This window comes from Dunckerocampus dactyliophorus, chromosome 6, assembly GCF_027744805.1.
Source record: "Dunckerocampus dactyliophorus isolate RoL2022-P2 chromosome 6, RoL_Ddac_1.1, whole genome shotgun sequence".
Lineage (NCBI taxonomy): Eukaryota > Metazoa > Chordata > Actinopteri > Syngnathiformes > Syngnathidae > Dunckerocampus > Dunckerocampus dactyliophorus.
The window spans coordinates 24,453,863-24,471,588 of record NC_072824.1 but is presented as its reverse complement, the minus strand read 5'-3'; the positions used below and the strand labels follow the sequence as shown (position 1 = coordinate 24,471,588).

The following is a 17,726-nucleotide window of genomic DNA, read 5'->3' as shown; positions in this document are numbered from 1 at the left end:
ACAATGTTGATGCTTTCAGATATCTATTCTTGTTTACACTGATGTGACTTACTGTACATGCATGAGTGTTTGTACCTTTATGGTGCCCAGTTTGTATTCCTCGCCTGAATCATTGTACACCACCATAACAAAATCATTGCCGATGTGACGCTTCTTATTGCAGCAACCTTTGTCACTCTCCCTGTTTGGCATCAGTGTGGCGATGTGGAAGATTGCTGCAGACAGACAAGGAGAATTACCAGGGTTTCCCATACGTTGAATTATTTGTGGCGGCCAATTTTTTTTCTTTTTGTTTCTTTTTTTTTTAAAGATCTGGCACTCTCCGGCGTTCACACATATAATAATGGATGTATACGGAGGTGTGAAAAAGTGCTTGCCCCTTTCCTGATTTCTTATTTTGTTTCAGATCATCAAACAAATGTAAATATTAGTCAATGACAATACATCTGAACACAAAATGAGTTTTTTTAAATGAAACTTTTTATCATTAAGGGAGAAAAAAAAAAAGCAACAAATCTAGCAACTTCTTCTGGATGTTATCGAACACTGAGTTGTCCAAACTATCTCCAGCGTGAGTCAAATACTGAAAAATGAAAGGATGCAAGGGCCATTTTTATACTTCATAAAGCAACATACTGGATGCAGATATGCTAAGAAGTTAGAGCATATATAAAAAACAGCCTACATCTCAGCCTTATGATTCAGGTGAAAAAGCGTATTATTACTATGAGCTTTGGTCTTTTTTCCCCAGGTTTACTGTTTTTTTTTTCTTATTTAAATTTAAACTTTCTTCTTAAATAATTTTTGAATTTTTTTTGAGTGATATTATGGCTTTATTCCCATGACATTGCCACTTTATTCTCATAAAATTATAACTTTTTCCCGAAATGTATAACTTAAATCATGTTTTGTTTGCCTCTCATAATATTACGACTTAAAAAAAAACAACTAATTTTTCTTTAATATTTAAACTTTATGCTACTAAAATGACGTTATTGTTCTATTTCCTCCTAATATGTTGACTTTATTCATGTACAATTCCTGCAGAAATGCATTAGCTTTTTTGTTTTGTGAAGTTTTCTTGTTAAATTCTATATTTCTAGAATGTGCTGAGGGCCAATAAAAAAAGAAATAAAAAAAAAAAAGCAGCTGCGGGCCACAAATGGCTCTCGGGCGGCACTTTGGACACCCCTGCTCTAACATGAGAGAACCTACAGTAATCCTTGGCCACTTCATGCTTCAAATTTTGCGGCTTCGCTCAGTTTTTCCAAAAAATATTATTATTTCACGGCTGTTTTTTGTTGAAAACAGCCTATTACTAGTCAGGAAAAAAAAGCATATTTCAGCAAATTCTAAGGTTTTTTTTGCCTAAATTGAGCATTTTTCAAGCATTCAAAATTGTTAAAATAAAGTAAAATACAAATATAAGCCATTAAGAAGACACATTCAAAGAAGACACTGGTCATTAGGTTATGTTACAGTGATGAGACAATATCCACCACAGGAAGTAGGCTGTCCAGAAAAAAATAACAAAAAGCTAACAAAAACAAATGCTAACATGTGAGTGTATTTTATGTTATTATGTCTTTGGTAATATGTATATGTATGTACTGTATATTCAGTAATACGAGTGTTAACGTGACTATAGGGGTGTTATCTCATGTCTAAAGGGCTCTAATGTCAAAAACCGTATTTAGAAGGTCATAAACAAGTTTTCCATGATCTAACTATGAAAATATTCATATCCTGTAAGGTAGGATAAGGTATCCTACTTTGCAGAAATTCACTTATCACGGTCTGGAGCCAACTAACCGCGATAAACGAGGGATTACTCTATTGCTCTTCTCAACGAGCAGCGGGACTGCTGTTAGCTGTTTTGAACTGGTTTGGTCGAGCACATCTGTGAGATATTAGACATACAGTGACATGCACATTATCTTTCAAATCAATGCACACCAACATGGAGCCTAGGAAACATCATGATGTTTCTTTTTACTCGCCTGTGTGTTATAATGCTACCACTGCACAAAATTAAGTCAACAAATGAATATTCTGTTGTTAAATAAGGTTTAAAAACATGAGATAATGTCGTCACGGCCAATTACGCAAGGATGTCGCCCCGCCCCCACTACCTAACACCACATATAGATTGCAGTCCTGTGGAAAACACTAAAAGGTCTTCTTGTTACACCTTGCATGATGTCATCATGCCAGCAGTAGGTGAACTCGCCGTCGTCTCCGTACTGATCCAGCCCCCCCAGGAAGATCTGGTCGGGGTCACAGTCCTTCAGGTGGATTAATTTACCGAGGCCAGTGAGGAAGGAAGCGTAACGGTTTGAACCGTACTCATTGGACAGGATGGCTACCTCGTTGTTGATCTACGAAAATAGGAGAATACGTCAAGTGTTTTGTGGTTCATAAAGCTTCATGAATTCAAGCATTTTGGACTCAATTCATTCACGTTCTACTACTTCTCCTGTTTATGGTCACGAGTGAGCTGGAGTCTATCCCAGCTGACTTTGGGAGAGGTGGTGTACAATCAATCACAGGACACATGTAAACTAACAACCATATACAAAAAGTGTCCTCACCTGACCCGCTCCGACAAAGATCACTCCGATCTTATGAGTGTCATAAGGAGGCATCTGGTCCAGAACCTTCACGGCACGCTCAATCACCTACAGACAGGAAACACTCCTCATTAGCCAGCAAGCTTTAGTTTGGTTGGTTGGTTGGTTGGTTCGGGGCTTCGCGGGGGTCATCTGTGGGACACTAACCTGCGTTTTGGGCAGCAGCAGAGGCTTGTTGGCTTCATTCCCAAAAAAGGGAGAGTGGTAGAGCTGGAGGAATACAAAGCTAGAGTGGAGGAGGAGACAAAGAGTGAAAGGCATATGACTAAAAAGCCACATTCACTGTTAGCATATAATGTAATATGTTGATTGAGCAAAAATTGAGTCTACTTTTTCGTTGGATTTTTGCTGCAATCTCAACAATAGAAGACGAACGTGAGACGAAAAGAAGACTATACGTAACAGTGTAATGTAAAATAAGTGTTCCCGGTATCAGCAAGTGACGTGTGGATGTTTTTTCCCAACAAAGTTGAACAGCTTGGGCGTAGAGTAGTAATTCTACATTTGATCAAAGTTACTTGATATTTTTCCGATCAAAATAAGTAGGTGTTCGGACTTGTCTGCATCCTGAAACACCCTTACCATTAATCACCTTCAACATCAATAATGGCCGCCACGGGTCTGCTCTGAGCAGGTGTCCGACCACAGTGCACCATGGCGGCCACAGCAGGTGACTTCCTCCGCTCTCTACTCTGGTCCTCCGGACCTCCGGGACGGCACCGCTTTATAACACACCTCATACGTACAGGAGATCAGTGCTGATAATTTAGCGGCATGGTCGCTACATTAATTGTGGCGTTTTGTGTCCATATTATGGAAAATGAGATTTATTTTAAAGAGAAAAGCATTTGGGGAAAAAACACTTGGTTGCTTCAAGGTCTCCCAGGTTGGAAATAGACGAAAAACAAAAAAATGGCACCAAGCTGACATTTGTAAAGTGTTACATCTCTGAGCTAAATAAAAAAGCTATGGAACGTTATAAAAATCCACGTTTTGGCAGATAGACTCCCATTATCTGCAGCGCGTCACTTCGAAATGGCGGCTCTGCTTGGGAAAATGCTGGGAGTTGTAGTTTGATGTTTCTAATTCAAATCTATTGGTCCAGCGTTTAAATCTGACCCTCCCCCCTCCCTCTTCCTATTGGATAGCGGTGTTTTGAGAGCATTTCCCAATACAGCTCGCGTTGGAAAACAGCTTTTTGCCTGCAAAACAGCTTTTTGGCTGCAAAACAGCTTTTTGGCTGCAAAAAGCTTGCAAAACGCTTTCTTGCAGGCTGCAGAGGCCACACCTGGACCTTCACGAAAGAGAAAGCAGTGTGGACTTTGTGACACACCCACTGAGAGCGTCCAATGTCTGCTCTAAATGCGGCATATCAGTATGACGAAAGCATATGAGGCCGACTTGCATGAATTGTTCGAAAAAAAAAAAAAGTTTATTGTTCATGTTCATTCACGTTCAAAAATAAATAAATACAAAAAACTATATATGCATGGATAGGTCTGATGCCACTGAATATTTTGAGTGGTTGAAAGTAAAAAAAGGATTCAGAAATTATACACTTCCAAGGGTCTGCCAATATTTGGACAAAAAATCGCGTTACTGGAGTAATTAACATAAAATTGCCAGTGTCAAAAAAATATGCATTCCACAAAAAATCTGTTGTTATGATTTTTTAACATATTCAAGGCCCTAATTATTCATATCAAACATTCCAATTTTAATTAATTTTTTTATATAGATATACACATAATTGTTTTTCGCTGAAAGCACATTATTGCTTTTATTGTACATAGAGGGTATCAAAAATAAATAAATAAATAAATCCTATATATGTATGGATAGGTCTGATGCCACTGAACATTTTGAGTGGTCGAAAGTAAAAAAGTATTCAGAAATGACTGAGTTATTATATTTTAAAGACAGAGCCAAAGTTTGGCACAAAAATCGGTTGCAGCATATGTGCAAAAAAATGCCACAAACCCTTGTGGCGTTTTGTGTCCATATTATGGAAAATGAGATTTATTTTAAAGAGAAAAGCATTTGGGGAAAAAACACTTTGGTTGCTTCAAGGTCTCCCAGGTTGGAAATAGACGAAAAACAAAAAAATGGCACCAAGCTGACATTTGTAAAGTGTTGCATCTCTGAGCTAAATAAAAAAGCTATGGAACGTTATAAAAATCCACGTTTTGGCAGATAGACTCCCATTATAATGTATATTTTTTGATGCACTGTAAACCTCATGTTTTATCATGCATTTCCCGTGATTTCCGCTTCAATCCATTCAGTGGCGAGTCGAAAAACAGCAGAGTGATTTTTTTTTTGTTGTTGAATTTACACCCACAATCCACTGGATGGCGACACAGCCTAACTAATGGCGTCTTTGCAATGAGCGCCCAATCGTGCAAAATGAACGTCATGGAAACTGTCCGTCTTGCTAGAATAGGTGCGTGTGTGTGTGTGTGTGCATTGCTGGGTGAAGTTATTTTGCAAAATAAAGTGTTATTTGCAAAATTGTGCATGTATGCGCGGAGTATGCGCGTCTGTGTTTGCAGAGTCTGCAGCGCGTCACTTCGAAATGGCGGCTCTGCTTGGGGGAATGCTGGGAGTTGTAGTTTGATGTTTCTAATTCAAATCTATTGGTCCAGCGTTTGAATCTGACCCTCCCCCCTCCCTCTTCCTATTGAATAACGGTGTTTTGAGAGCATTTCCCAATACAGCTCGCGTTGGAAAACAGCTTTTTGCCTGCAAAACAGCTGTAATGACGGCTGAATAACTACACGTCAGGATGGCGGCATTCAGTCGGCCATTTATTTTCACAGATCGGAAAGCACTTACAAATGCAGGAGCCTTAGCTACACATGTGTGTAAAACAGCAACACTTCCTTAACCTTCTTAATCTACGCCCTTTTCACCAAAACGCTTGCTCCACACAACATGCTGAACCCGACTGCCCCCTATAGCTCACATACCAAAACCACAGCTAGGAGCAACACAATATACCCGTCGCTACACTACCCCCTCCCTGTAAAGGCCCTCGCCCCTAGGGCACCAAAAATTAACGACCAACGAGGCACATTTAACAAAAACAATACAACACACTCAAGTGCTCCCCCCAACATTGTGACCCACATAGTCTCTGAGATACCGTGGCGGCCTTCTCCTCCTCCTTGGCCGCGCCCCCACAGGCGGCGTCCCTGCCGATGGTGAAACCGGCTGCCTCACCTCGGGCATTGCCACCCCAGGTGGCTCACCCGCATGAGTCCGGAGAGACGAACGTCCCTCCTCAGTCTCTGGTGCTGACGGAGCCCCACGGCCCACCACTGCGGGGTCTTGCACTCCCCGGTACGGCGCCAGCCGGTCACGATGAAGGACCACTTTTCTCCCTCGGCCTGGCAACTGCACCCGGTACACCACTTCCCCGACTCTCTCTAGAACTCGGCACGGTCCCGTCCAGGGGCTGTCCAGTTTGGGGCACCGGCCCTTCTTGCGCTGCGGAAGGTAGACCCACACCCGCTCGTCCTGCTGGAAATGCCTCCCTCTGGCTTTCAGGTCGTAGTTCCTCTTCTGTCGCCTGCCCGCCCTCTGTTGCTGCTGGCGGGCAAACTCGTGAACGGCCTCCAGCCGGTTCTGGAGTTTCCTGGAATACTCTGGACCTGGGACCGGCTCTGTGGCCTCAGGGGGGCAGCCAAAGGACAGCTCGGCTGGCGTGCGGAGCTCCCTCCCCAACATGAGCAGGGCTGGGGTGCAGGCTGTGGACTCCTGCACAGCAGAGCGGCAGGCCATGAGCACCAGAGGAAGATGATCATCCCAGTCCTTCTGGTGCTGCGATGTCAAAATGGCCAGCTGCTCGCCCAACGTGCGGTGGAATCTTTCCACCAACCCGTCACTCTGTGGCTGCAGCGGGGTGGTGCGCGTCTTTCTGATGCCCAGGTGCTTGCACATTTTTGCAAACACTCGTGACTCAAAATTTCTTCCTTGGTCACTATGCAGCGTCTCCGGAACGCCAAAACGGCTAAACATTCCCTCTATCAAAGCAGTGGCGACTGTCTCTGCTTCTTGGTCTGCCACTCTTTCCATGGGCGCCCCCATGAGGGCCTGCTGCAGCGGGGCACAGGAACGGCCAGGCGGGCCCTTCCTCGCTGTACACAGGTCACAGCGGCGGCAAAAATCCTCCACATCTCTCCTGCAGTGGCCCCAGTAGAAACTTTGGCGCAGGCGGCGCAACGTCTTAGCCACACCAAAGTGTCCAGAACCAGCTGCCCCATGCATGGCGTTGAGCACAGGCTCTTGTAAACTCTTTGGGACAACCACCTGCCACCTCATTTCTCCCGTCGCCGGCTCCTTCCACGCTCGCTACAGCACCCCTTGACTCAGACGCAGTGTCTCAAACTTGGACCACAGGCCTTTAGTCCCTGCTGACATGTGTGCTATCTCCTCCCATGCTGGACGTTGCTGAGACTCCACCCACCTCCGGACTGGCTGCAGGTCTGCATCCCCCTCTTGCTGCTTCTCCCATTCAGCGACTCCTACCATCTGGAGTTGCATGACCATCACTCCTGTGGCTCGGCACTCTGACACGCCACCACTCGCTTCCTCCAGCAGCTCCTCCTCCCGGGCCTCTCTTCTTTCACAATAGCGGCAGCCCTCTGCAGCACACGGCCGGCGGGACAGCGCGTCTGCGTTGGAGTGACGTGTCCCGGCTCTGTGCTCCACCTTGAAGTCGTAGGCCTGGAGTTCTTCAAGCCACCGGGCCACTTGCCCTTCTGGCTCCTTCAAGGTCATCAGCCAGCTGAGAGCCGAGTGGTCTGTCCTCACCCTGAACGGCTGGCCACATAAGTAATATCTAAAATGCCTGATGGACAGCACCACGGTCAGCAGCTCTCTGCGGGTGACACAATAGCGCCTTTCAGCCTTGCTGAACACTCTGCTGAAGTAGGCCACGACCCGCTCGCCTTCAGGTGTGGGTTGCGCCAGCACTGCTCCTATTCCCTCTCCACTGGCATCTGTGTCAAGGATGAAAGGCAAGTCGGGGTTCGCGGGTGCTAGCACTGGGGACTCACTCAGGGCTTGCTGGAGACTGCTGAATGCTTTTTGGCACTGGTCGGACCACTCAAAGACTCTGCCCTTCTGGAGCAGCTGGAAGAGGGGCGCCGCGGTGCCTGCGAAGGCTCGTACGAACCTCCTGTAGTACGAGGCCAGCCCCAGGAACACTAACTTCAAGGACTTTAGTGCTGCCTCGAACGAGCTGCCGTGGGCCAGGATGTCATCCAGGTAGACGAGGCACTGCTGACGAGGGACTCCAGCCAACACTCTGTCCATCAACCTCGAAAAGGTCGCCGGTGCATTGCACAGTCCAAAAGGAAGGACCTTAAACTGCCACAGGCCCCTCCCGGTGCAAAATGCAGTCTTGGGTCGGGCGTCCTGGGAAAGCGGCACCTGATAATAGCCACTGCGGAGGTCCAAGGACGAGAACCAGGATGAGCCCGAGACCAAGTCTAAGGACTCATCTATGCGCGGCAGGGGGTACGCGTCCTTCTTAGTCACCCCATTGACAGTCCTGTAGTCCACACAGAGCCGCCATCCCCCCAACTTCTTTGGCACCATGACAACTGCTGACGCCCATGGGCTGTCAGAAGGTTCGATGATGCCCGCTCGCAGCAGCTTGACCACTGCCTCCTCACAAGCCGCTTGCCGGGCCAAAGGAAGGCGACGGGGGCGACATCTAATGGGCCTGGCCTCGCCCGTGTCAATCCCCAGCTGCGTCACATGGGTGAGACCCCCCTCATCGTCACTCTTGGCAAAGGTATCACTGAAGTCTTTCAGCAGATTCCAAAGCTGCTCCTCTTGCTTGAGGGTCAGGCCGTTGCAGTTCCTTTTCCATAACTCCCACAGCGTCTTGTCCACAGCTCCCTCTTCCACGGAGCCTGTGCCTGGTGTCTCTTGTCTTTGGCAGGGTGCCCTCGAGGGTAGTAGTTGACCAGTGGTTTCCAGTGCGCACGCCATAGGCTTGACTCGGGGATCGAGGGAGCCCCGGGAGGTTATAGGAATGGCAGGGCCTCCCTGGAAGCTGATCCACCCACCTCCAATGTTCACAACACAGTTGGCTGCCTTCAAAAAGTCCAGACCTAAGATGCATGGGTCTTGTATGGCTGCTATCCATACTGGGTGCTGGAGTGACATGCCCCCCACCGACAACGTCAGTCGTCCTTTGCCTTGAAGAGGGGACCACTCTCCTGTGACTGTGCGCAGAGCTACTGCTGTCGGCGCAAAATGGGCGTTCTTCGGCCACATGTCAGGCCTTATCAGCGTCACCGTTGCCCCTGTGTCTATGAGGGCCGGGCAGAACACGCCCTCCACCTGAATCAACACATAGCCTGAGCCTCTGTCTGACGTGCGCCCCACAGCTCCAATTGCCTCTACGCCCATGTCCACTTGAGACCCCCTGGAGGTTGTAGACAAAGCAGCTTGTGGGGGGCTGGCTTCTTGGGTCCGCACACCCCCCTCTATGCGGGCCCAAAGTCGTTTCCCGACGACCGGCGCGAGCGAGGGCACTCTTTGACCAAATGGCCGGGCTGGCCACACCCCCAGCAGAACCTCACCCCAGGGCGTGGACGTTGCGGCGACTGTAGTGACACGGACCTAATCAGTTCTGTGATTTCGGCCACCCAAGGGGGTTTATCGTCAGCCTCATGACTCCCTGCTGCTGACCTTGCTGTGGGGGGAGGGACCCTTTCCTCCGTCGCGCTGGAGCACGCCACCATCTCCCTCTCCACAGCCAATTCCAAGGCTTCTTGCAGGGTGTGGGGGTGCAACAGATGGACTTGAACTCTTAATTCTGGGGGCCGAAGAGCTCTGACAAACTGATCACGTGCCAGCTCACTTTGTACCTCTGGTGACATGTGGGAATATGCCCGCCTTGACAAACTCTCGATGGCATATGCCAAGGTCCGCAACGGTTCCCCTGCTGCGCGGCATCTATGACTTAGTTCATTTCTCAGTAGGCCCAGCTGTGTGCACTGTCCAAAACGCCTCTTTAGCGCCCCCACTAAAGCTTCGTAATCATGGCGGCTCTCTGGGTCAAGGAGCAAAAGGCAGGATAAGGCATCTTCTGTGAGACACAATGCAAGCTGCAGGGCTTTATCTTTATTGGACCACTGTTGGGCATTTGCAATCAGCTCAAATTGGGCGTGAAAAGCTTCCCAGTCAGCTTTTCCTGAATATTTGGGCGTTTTCAAACACATGGCCACAGGTGCACGTGCTGAGCTGTCCCCCGCGTTGCTCTCTATGCAGGCTGCACGACCGCCACTCATGGCCGCCGGTGATCGCCCCACGCTGGCCGGCACGTCGACAGCCTCTCTAAGCCTCCTCCACTCCTCCCGACAAGCTCTCACTCTCTCTCGACGCTCTCTCTCTCCCCACCCGGCAGCGCTCACTTCGCTGTCGCTCTCCGCCTCCTCCTTCACACGCGGCTCGCCTCTCCTTTGGCTCATACTCGCTGATGCCGGTGACACGGACAAAACACAGCAGTAGGCTCACGTTCGAAGTCACTTCTGACACCAGTGTAATGACGGCTGAATAACTACACGTCAGGATGGCGGCATTCAGTCGGCCATTTATTTTCACAGATCGGAAAGCACTTACAAATGCAGGAGCCTTAGCTACACGTGTGTGTAAAACAGCAACACTTCCTTAACCTTCTTAATCTACGCCCTTTTCACCAAAACGCTTGCTCCACACAACATGCTGAACCCGACTGCCCCCTATAGCTCACATACCAAAACCACAGCTAGGAGCAACACAATATACCCGTCGCTACACAGCTTTTTGGCTGCAAAACAGCTTTTTGGCTGCAAAAAGCCTGCAAAAAGCTTGCAAAACGCTTTCTTGCAGGCTGCAGAGGCCACACCTGGACCTTCACGAAAGAGAAAGCAGTGTGGACTTTGTGACACACCCACTGAGAGCGTCCAATGTCTGCTCTAAATGCGGCATATCAGTATGACGAAAGCATATGAGGCCGACTTGCATGAATTGTTCGAAAAAAAAAAAAAGTTGTTTATTGTTCATGTTCATTCACGTTCAAAAATAAATAAATACAAAAAACTATATATGCATGGATAGGTCTGATGCCACTGAATATTTTGAGTGGTTGAAAGTAAAAAAAGTATTCAGAAATTATACACTTCCAAGGGTCTGCCAATATTTGGACAAAAAATCGCGTTACTGGGGTAATTAACATAAAATTGCCATTGTCAAAAAAATATGCATTCCACAAAAAATCTGTTGTTATGATTTTTTAACATATTCAAGGCCCTAATTATTCATATCAAACATTCCAATTTTAATTAATTTTTTTATATAGATATACACATAATTGTTTTTCGCTGAAAGCACATTATTGCTTTTATTGTACATAGAGGGTATCAAAAATAAATAAATAAATAAATCCTATATATGTATGGATAGGTCTGATGCCACTGAACATTTTGAGTGGTCGAAAGTAAAAAAGTATTCAGAAATGACTGAGTTATTATATTTTAAAGACAGAGCCAAAGTTTGGCACAAAAATCGGTTGCAGCATATGTGCAAAAAAATGCCACATTAAGCGAGTAGGGGTGCACATTAAAAGTGAAAGGCAGGAAGTGTTTCGTGATCATGCGCTTATTCTGTAATTAAATACAAGCAGTCAACAAAAGTGGCCACGCATGAGCTCCACCTCTGATTGTGCAGCAGCACTGCAATGCCGGTCTGAACACTCTAAAACCTCCACAATGCAACACGACAGAGACAGGCAGCGCTTGGACACACTCCTCCTTCACCTGGCAGCATCTCGCCTTGCTGGCAGAACACGCATGGTGTCCAATGTATAGCTCATTGCAGAAATAAAATAATAATTGCATGTGAGAAAAGACGCAACTTTACAGAGTTACACACGGTTTTTCACTATTCGCTGGTGGCCCTGGAGCATAACTCCCGCGAAAAGCGAGAATCTATTGTAATACTTCCATAAAGTCCTTGATGATGCCATACTACAGGTGACAAGTTATAAACTTTAGTTTTAATGTGTGTATTTCTGTATGTGCTAAACCACGCTAGAGATTCAACACTGCAGCATCAATATCAGTTTTGTACCTCGGGCTGAGCCCGGATGTCTTCTCAGTGTTGCTGGGTCCGGGTCGGCTGTGGTACGAATCTCTCTCGGTCCTCCTCTCTCTCCTCGAGGACGGCGCCGATACTGAGATGGTGTGGCCCCGAGGTCTGTGGCCCCCGCTGGGTGAGATGGGCCCTGGTTGTGCTCCAGCTGGTGGAAACTCTAACTTCATTCTTGCTCCTCCACTTTGGGGCAGTACTGCAGAAGAACCTTCCACTAGTTGACTCGGAGTCATGAGTCCACTGAGGTCACCTCCTACATTCTCCCTCTCAGCAGGTGGCTGGACCTTGGCCTCTGAAAGCACTCTAGGCTGGGCCGCATCTCCCAGCACATTCTCTGACTCCAAAGCGGCTTTGGAGAAAGCTTCTGGTAAGGTCTGAAGCTCTGGGGAGGAGCTGGACTTGTTGAGTCCATGACCCTGGGACTGGTTGGTGCCCTGGAAGAGGAGCTCCTGGCTGCCAGGGGTAGAGAGCCCCTGAGTAGGCTGATCGATTGGAATGGCTCCCTCACTCACTTCCTCCAAGGTGGACTTTTCATCATCTTGACTGGAGGTGGAAGAGGACTGGGGGTCAAAGCAGAACAGGTCTTTAATTACATCAATCTCGAACCACACCTTGCAGTTTGATCTTTATTTCCACCTACCCTACTGAGCGTTCCTGGAGGTGGGGCTTTGGCGAGCTTATCAGCAGAAATGAAGATGGGATCGGACGGCATGGGCTCAAATTCCTCACTTTCTAACCAGTCGGATGGAGTGTGTGCACTTGTGACCCCTGACCCTTCCTCCAGTACCACTACTGAGTCTGCAGGAGGACACAATGTCAAACATACAACATGAGTATCTGACAACATATCAATAAAACATCTTCCGGCCCTTGACACACACACAAGACCTGTTAGTCTCAACAACAATCACCATAGCTGTCAGTTGCAAATGTGTCATCTCACACATCTCTAAACTCTACGAGGCGTCATTAAATCAATCAATCACATGCATCCGCATGGAGCAGCATCAGAGGCTCATAGACACAAACACATGCACAGGAACAGTCTGCATTACTCTAAAACTAGAAACATTGATCAGAATCACAAACAGATCAATGTGGGCAGCGTCTGTCTATCACGGACATGTTTTGTGATTAACATTAAGGCTTGGGCAGTATTGGGCAATATTGAAACAAAACATTCAATACTGCTGCTTTGACTGAATGATTATTTCATAGCTGGATATCTAAATAGGCTAATAAAATATCAGCCATAAGATGCCTTGTAATGTGTTATGTAGCACAGTGAAGTCACACTGATACCACCCAACCCTGTCATCATGCACGCATCTACTGTATTTGTTTGACTGTTGTTGGTTATCTCAGGCCAAATTCAGTCAACAGGAGCCCAGAACAGCCCCTCCAGTCCCACAGCTCCAAAACAGAACTCTGCCTATTTTTGAAGAGGAAAATACCAACAAGTTCACATCTGTGACACTAATGAGTTGGCCGCAAAACAGCAGCAGCAGCAGCTCTGAAAAAAAGTCATCTTCATGGCCACACCAATGATATCAAAAAAGAGGAATAAAGTTGCATGGGGTCTGGGCTATCCTGCTGACACCCTCATGGAAGGTAAAACATTTCAGACTCAATAAAGTTAATTAGCAAAGGAAAATCAATCATGGAAGACGACAAAAAAAATCAAGTCATTGGAATGATTGGAGAGCAGCCCTTCCTGCAGTGATCATCCTTAATTTCCCCGAGGGCACACACCCAGGGGATCAATAAAGTTTGATGTAATCAAATTTAATCAGAAATCATCTGTTGCCTCACTTGTACAAATACGGAACTGAACCATTCTTTGCATCAGTTGTCTGTGACGGGACAAAATGAGCTCTTGCAAACTATTGTGGTTCATTCAATGTATTAGGGAATTAAACTGACTTTACTGAGCTGAATAAGTGACTGAAACATCTGCTACAAGGATGTAGTTAGGTAAGCTTGGGAGTCAATAGTTTCTTTTGAAATCCAGCAATGAAACTGTCTAAATCATATATCATATAAACTACCGTGTATCAGTATTACACTTTAGTTGCAAAAGTAAATAAATGACTGTAACAATTGATGTAATGTAAAATTGATGTAATATCATTGGAGATGTTAAGAATATATTAGTACATGTGGGTAATTGTTTAAACTAGTTGGCTCTAGATTTATGTAATGGTTGAGATCCATTGTGTCTTCTGCCAGCACAAAGGAAGTGAATAGCCACATTTTAACAAAACATATCCTTAAAATGAATTGTGGGGGGAAAAAAAGATTTGAGCTATTTTGCCGTTACTGACAACCGTAATGCACAAGTGAGAGGAAATTCACTAGGCCAGGAGTTATCTAGAAGGTGGTGGGTTAGGGGTGGGGGACACACATGGGGACAATACCTGCCCAGGAAATGCTCCTGTGCAACCTGCCAGGGGCCAGAGGGCCTAGGGGGCCACTGCCCTGACCCAGAAACCAGAGCGAGTCGCCCACTGCAGGCAGGACACCAGAGAGCAGTGCAGGATGCCATGTAAGCCAATCACAAACCAGCACAATGGTGACGAGGGACAAACATGACAAGCAAAGTCGTCAGAACAAGGGGAGGAGGAACACAGGAGGGAACAATGCCGACAGGCAAAAAAAGATGGTGCCATTCAAAACACAGAAAAACAGCATCACTGAAGCAGGTGTTTTTCTAAATTAATAAATGTAAATTCTAAGAATTTACAAACTTGACTGGCCTGGCTTAGGACTCTAGGATACTTTGGTATACAGATTCATTCATGGTGAACTCAAGAACAATAAAACAACATCCTGCAAACTATGTCCAAATTATCACCGTAGTTTCCAGACTATTGAGTGCATCTGAATACTGTATAAATCGCACCCACTAAATTTAAAAGAGAAAAAAAAGAAAAAGATTTGTCCAGGCCGCACCTGTCTATAAGCCGCAGGTGTCCAGGTCGAAACATAGGATATTTAATACTCAGTCCAACGAAAAGTGAGCAACGGAGCACTGACGACATATCAGCTCTGTGTCTTGTGAGTATCAGTCTCACCTTGGCCACCCACTGAAAAATTTCTGGCTCTGCCACTGCTCTAACCGCTGGTTGTTTACACTAGGGACCGTTTAGAAATTACTACTGCGCTGAAGAGAGTTTGTTAAAAAATGTCATATATTCTAAATCACACCACAAACTGATCTATAACCACGTCAAATAATTAGTCCTACCATTAAAGTATTTTGCATGCCCATTTTTTCCCAATTTTATCCTTAACTGGGTGGACTTTTTTATTGGATGTATCTTTTCTTGGATCGGGACTTGACTCACAGAATTTTGTTACAAAAGCCAAACAACAGTGTTGGTCATGCTGTGTAACAAAAAAGTAAATTCAGCAATACTTTGATTGCACTATTTTTAATGCTTTGAAGAGCTATTTTCATAACCGTATTCAATTCCACAAATTTGTGTTTGTAACAAAAAAAAAAGGATCGGATCGGCAAGACTATAAAAAAAAATCGGACTGGATCGGAAGCCAAAAAAATGTGAATCGGGACATCCCTACAGTACCAGTTAAAAGTATGGCCACACGTTCTCATGTTACTAAATGAAAAGGTATGTCCAAACTTCGGATTTGTATTGTATGTACTTTACTTTCTTTTTCACATGACTCTGTAACCCAGCTGTGTTTTTGTGCGATTAAAAGAAATGTTATTTTTCTATAGGTAATGTTCAGGGATTAATGCCACTGTTGTTATCAGTTAAATAAGGTGCTACTAAATTTTATACATTCGTTGTTTTATTATAATTGTATGTGATTGTCTTTATAAGAAATGGACATCTTTACGACAGTATTGCGACAGTCGTTAATTGGTTACCATGGTGCCCCTAGTGAGCGCTGTAGGCTCGCACATGGTCAAAGTGTGTAGGAGAGCCACCTGTGTGTGCCAGGCCTGTCTGCTCAATCCATCACTGCATGACTTTATGCTGTTTTCCTGCTAGGTGAGCATTCATGTGAGATGTGCAATGTCATTTATATTATACAGTTGTGTTGATTGTAAAATATGTTTGCAAAATAATGGTATTAGTGTGTCTATCGCTAATCGCTAATTAGTTGCTATGCTAGGCGGAGTTGCTATTCATTTGTATAGATGTGATAGTTTGCATCCTGTTAGTTCATAGCAGAAGGTTATTTTAAATGATATAGGTGACTATGTTCCCTGTGTTTGTTTATATTACAATGTGCATTACAGTATACTGTTATAGTGAGCGCTGTAGGCTCGCACATGGTCAAAGTGTGTAGGAGAGCCACCTGTGTGTGCCAGGCCTGTCTGCTCAATCCATCACTGCATGACTTTATGCTGTTTTCCTGCTAGCGAATTGGATGTGAGAGACTGTTGCTGTTCCTTGTTGGCTACAGTGGAGGAAGAGGACACCATCCACCTCCTTGTCATCATCATCGTCACCATCCTGCCGTTGCTGGAGCATCCCAGGCACCACAGCACACACTCATTCCTTCATACATGTATAGAGCTCTATAGACTCTTTAATTTTGTATGCTGGCCAGCAAATCTTAAATTGTGCTCAGGACAGTTTAAGGGACATTCATTATTATATATAGATTTTTTTTGTGTGTGTTATGTTTAAATGTTTTGTCCATGCATGTTGTTATGTTCGCTGACTTCTAGTTTGTGAAACTAAATAAGAGATGCATTTCAGTCCAGCAAATAATTAAATCTGGATTGATAGTAAACTGCTATCAGGACTCTGTTGTAATTACTCACTGGTTACAACTCCATTCACACAGAAAATTTTGTACAAATGTACTAGTGAGGACAAAAGTGCTCTTTAATTTTATTCACTGATTTATTTTCATTGACTGAAAGTTAAATATGATTAAATGTTTATTTAGCGGTGCACTTCTAACATGTGAATGCATCAATGACAAAAACACTTAAATGTGTCACACTCACCTGTGTTGGAGCGCTGGATCAGGTGTGCCTTCCCTCCAGCACTGCTGTGTGCTTGGCTAAAAGGCTCCACTGGTGCAGGAGCAGCCGTGCTGGCTGGAGCGCTGGCTGTCTGGGCGGGAGTTTCCTTCACTCCCTCCATTGCCATGAGGACTGTCGAGAGCTCCTGCAGGGGCATGTTACCAAGCTCGGAGGAGAAGGGACTGGGCGGGTTCTCCAGACACATTAACCAGCTCGTGTTACCTGGTTAGAAAGGATGAAAGAAGAGATCGGACACAAATTACAACAAAGATGGCTATGCTTTATAAACTTAACTGATTCAATATTGAATTCTTTTTGACTATCATTTTCTATATTAATTGTTATATTTTTAATATATTGTGGACACAATGTGGTTCCAACGTCTGCTTGGATGTAGCTCAACTTTGCAAACGAGCCAAGATAGAATGAGCAGCACCTCTGCTGTTTGCAGCCAAGTAGTGCACTCCAGTTTCTCTCAACTGCTACAAGAAAGAATGAAACAACAATCAATTTCACACAATCCATCTGTTAACAAGGGAATAGCTAATCAATTGATTATTATGCCTATCCCGGTGCTTTGACTGTATCAACAACCCAGACAAGTTCCAAAGTTACGTATTTTCACGACCACAAGGCGCACTTAAAAGTCTTAAATTTTGTCCAAAATGGGCGGGGCGCCTTATAATGCGGAGCGCTGTATGTGTGTACCGAGTTCCAAAATCTGCAAGTGTTGCTGCGTGACTTTTATGAGCGCTCCGCTCGACTGACTGGGAGCCTGCTGACACGCTGTTTGTATAGAGGAAAGGAAAGGTGGACGTGACTGAGGACGCTAAAGGCACGCCCCAGTAGTTATATAAGTTTATTTTTATTATGAAATGGCGCCATCTATCCATCCAACTACATCACCAACATGGACGACGTGCCGCTCACTTTCCACA

General features: G+C 45.5%; 1 protein-coding gene across 5 annotated transcripts in view; it reads right to left on the bottom strand.

Moving 5' to 3' along the window:
- The window catches only part of tsc2 (TSC complex subunit 2), a 38,120-nt gene that overhangs the window by 1,029 nt on the left and 19,365 nt on the right, over positions 1–17,726 (bottom strand). For all 5 annotated transcript variants that reach the window (XM_054780322.1, XM_054780321.1, XM_054780324.1 and 2 more), the window contains 7 exons: positions 16,771–17,010; positions 12,421–12,578; positions 11,760–12,340; positions 2,778–2,856; positions 2,592–2,678; positions 2,192–2,378; positions 76–215 (listed from right to left, as the gene is read on the bottom strand). In XM_054780322.1, the coding sequence (XP_054636297.1) occupies positions 76–215; positions 2,192–2,378; positions 2,592–2,678; positions 2,778–2,856; positions 11,760–12,340; positions 12,421–12,578; positions 16,771–17,010 (1,472 nt within the window). The remainder of the gene's footprint in view (positions 1–75; positions 216–2,191; positions 2,379–2,591; positions 2,679–2,777; positions 2,857–11,759; positions 12,341–12,420; positions 12,579–16,770; positions 17,011–17,726) is intronic.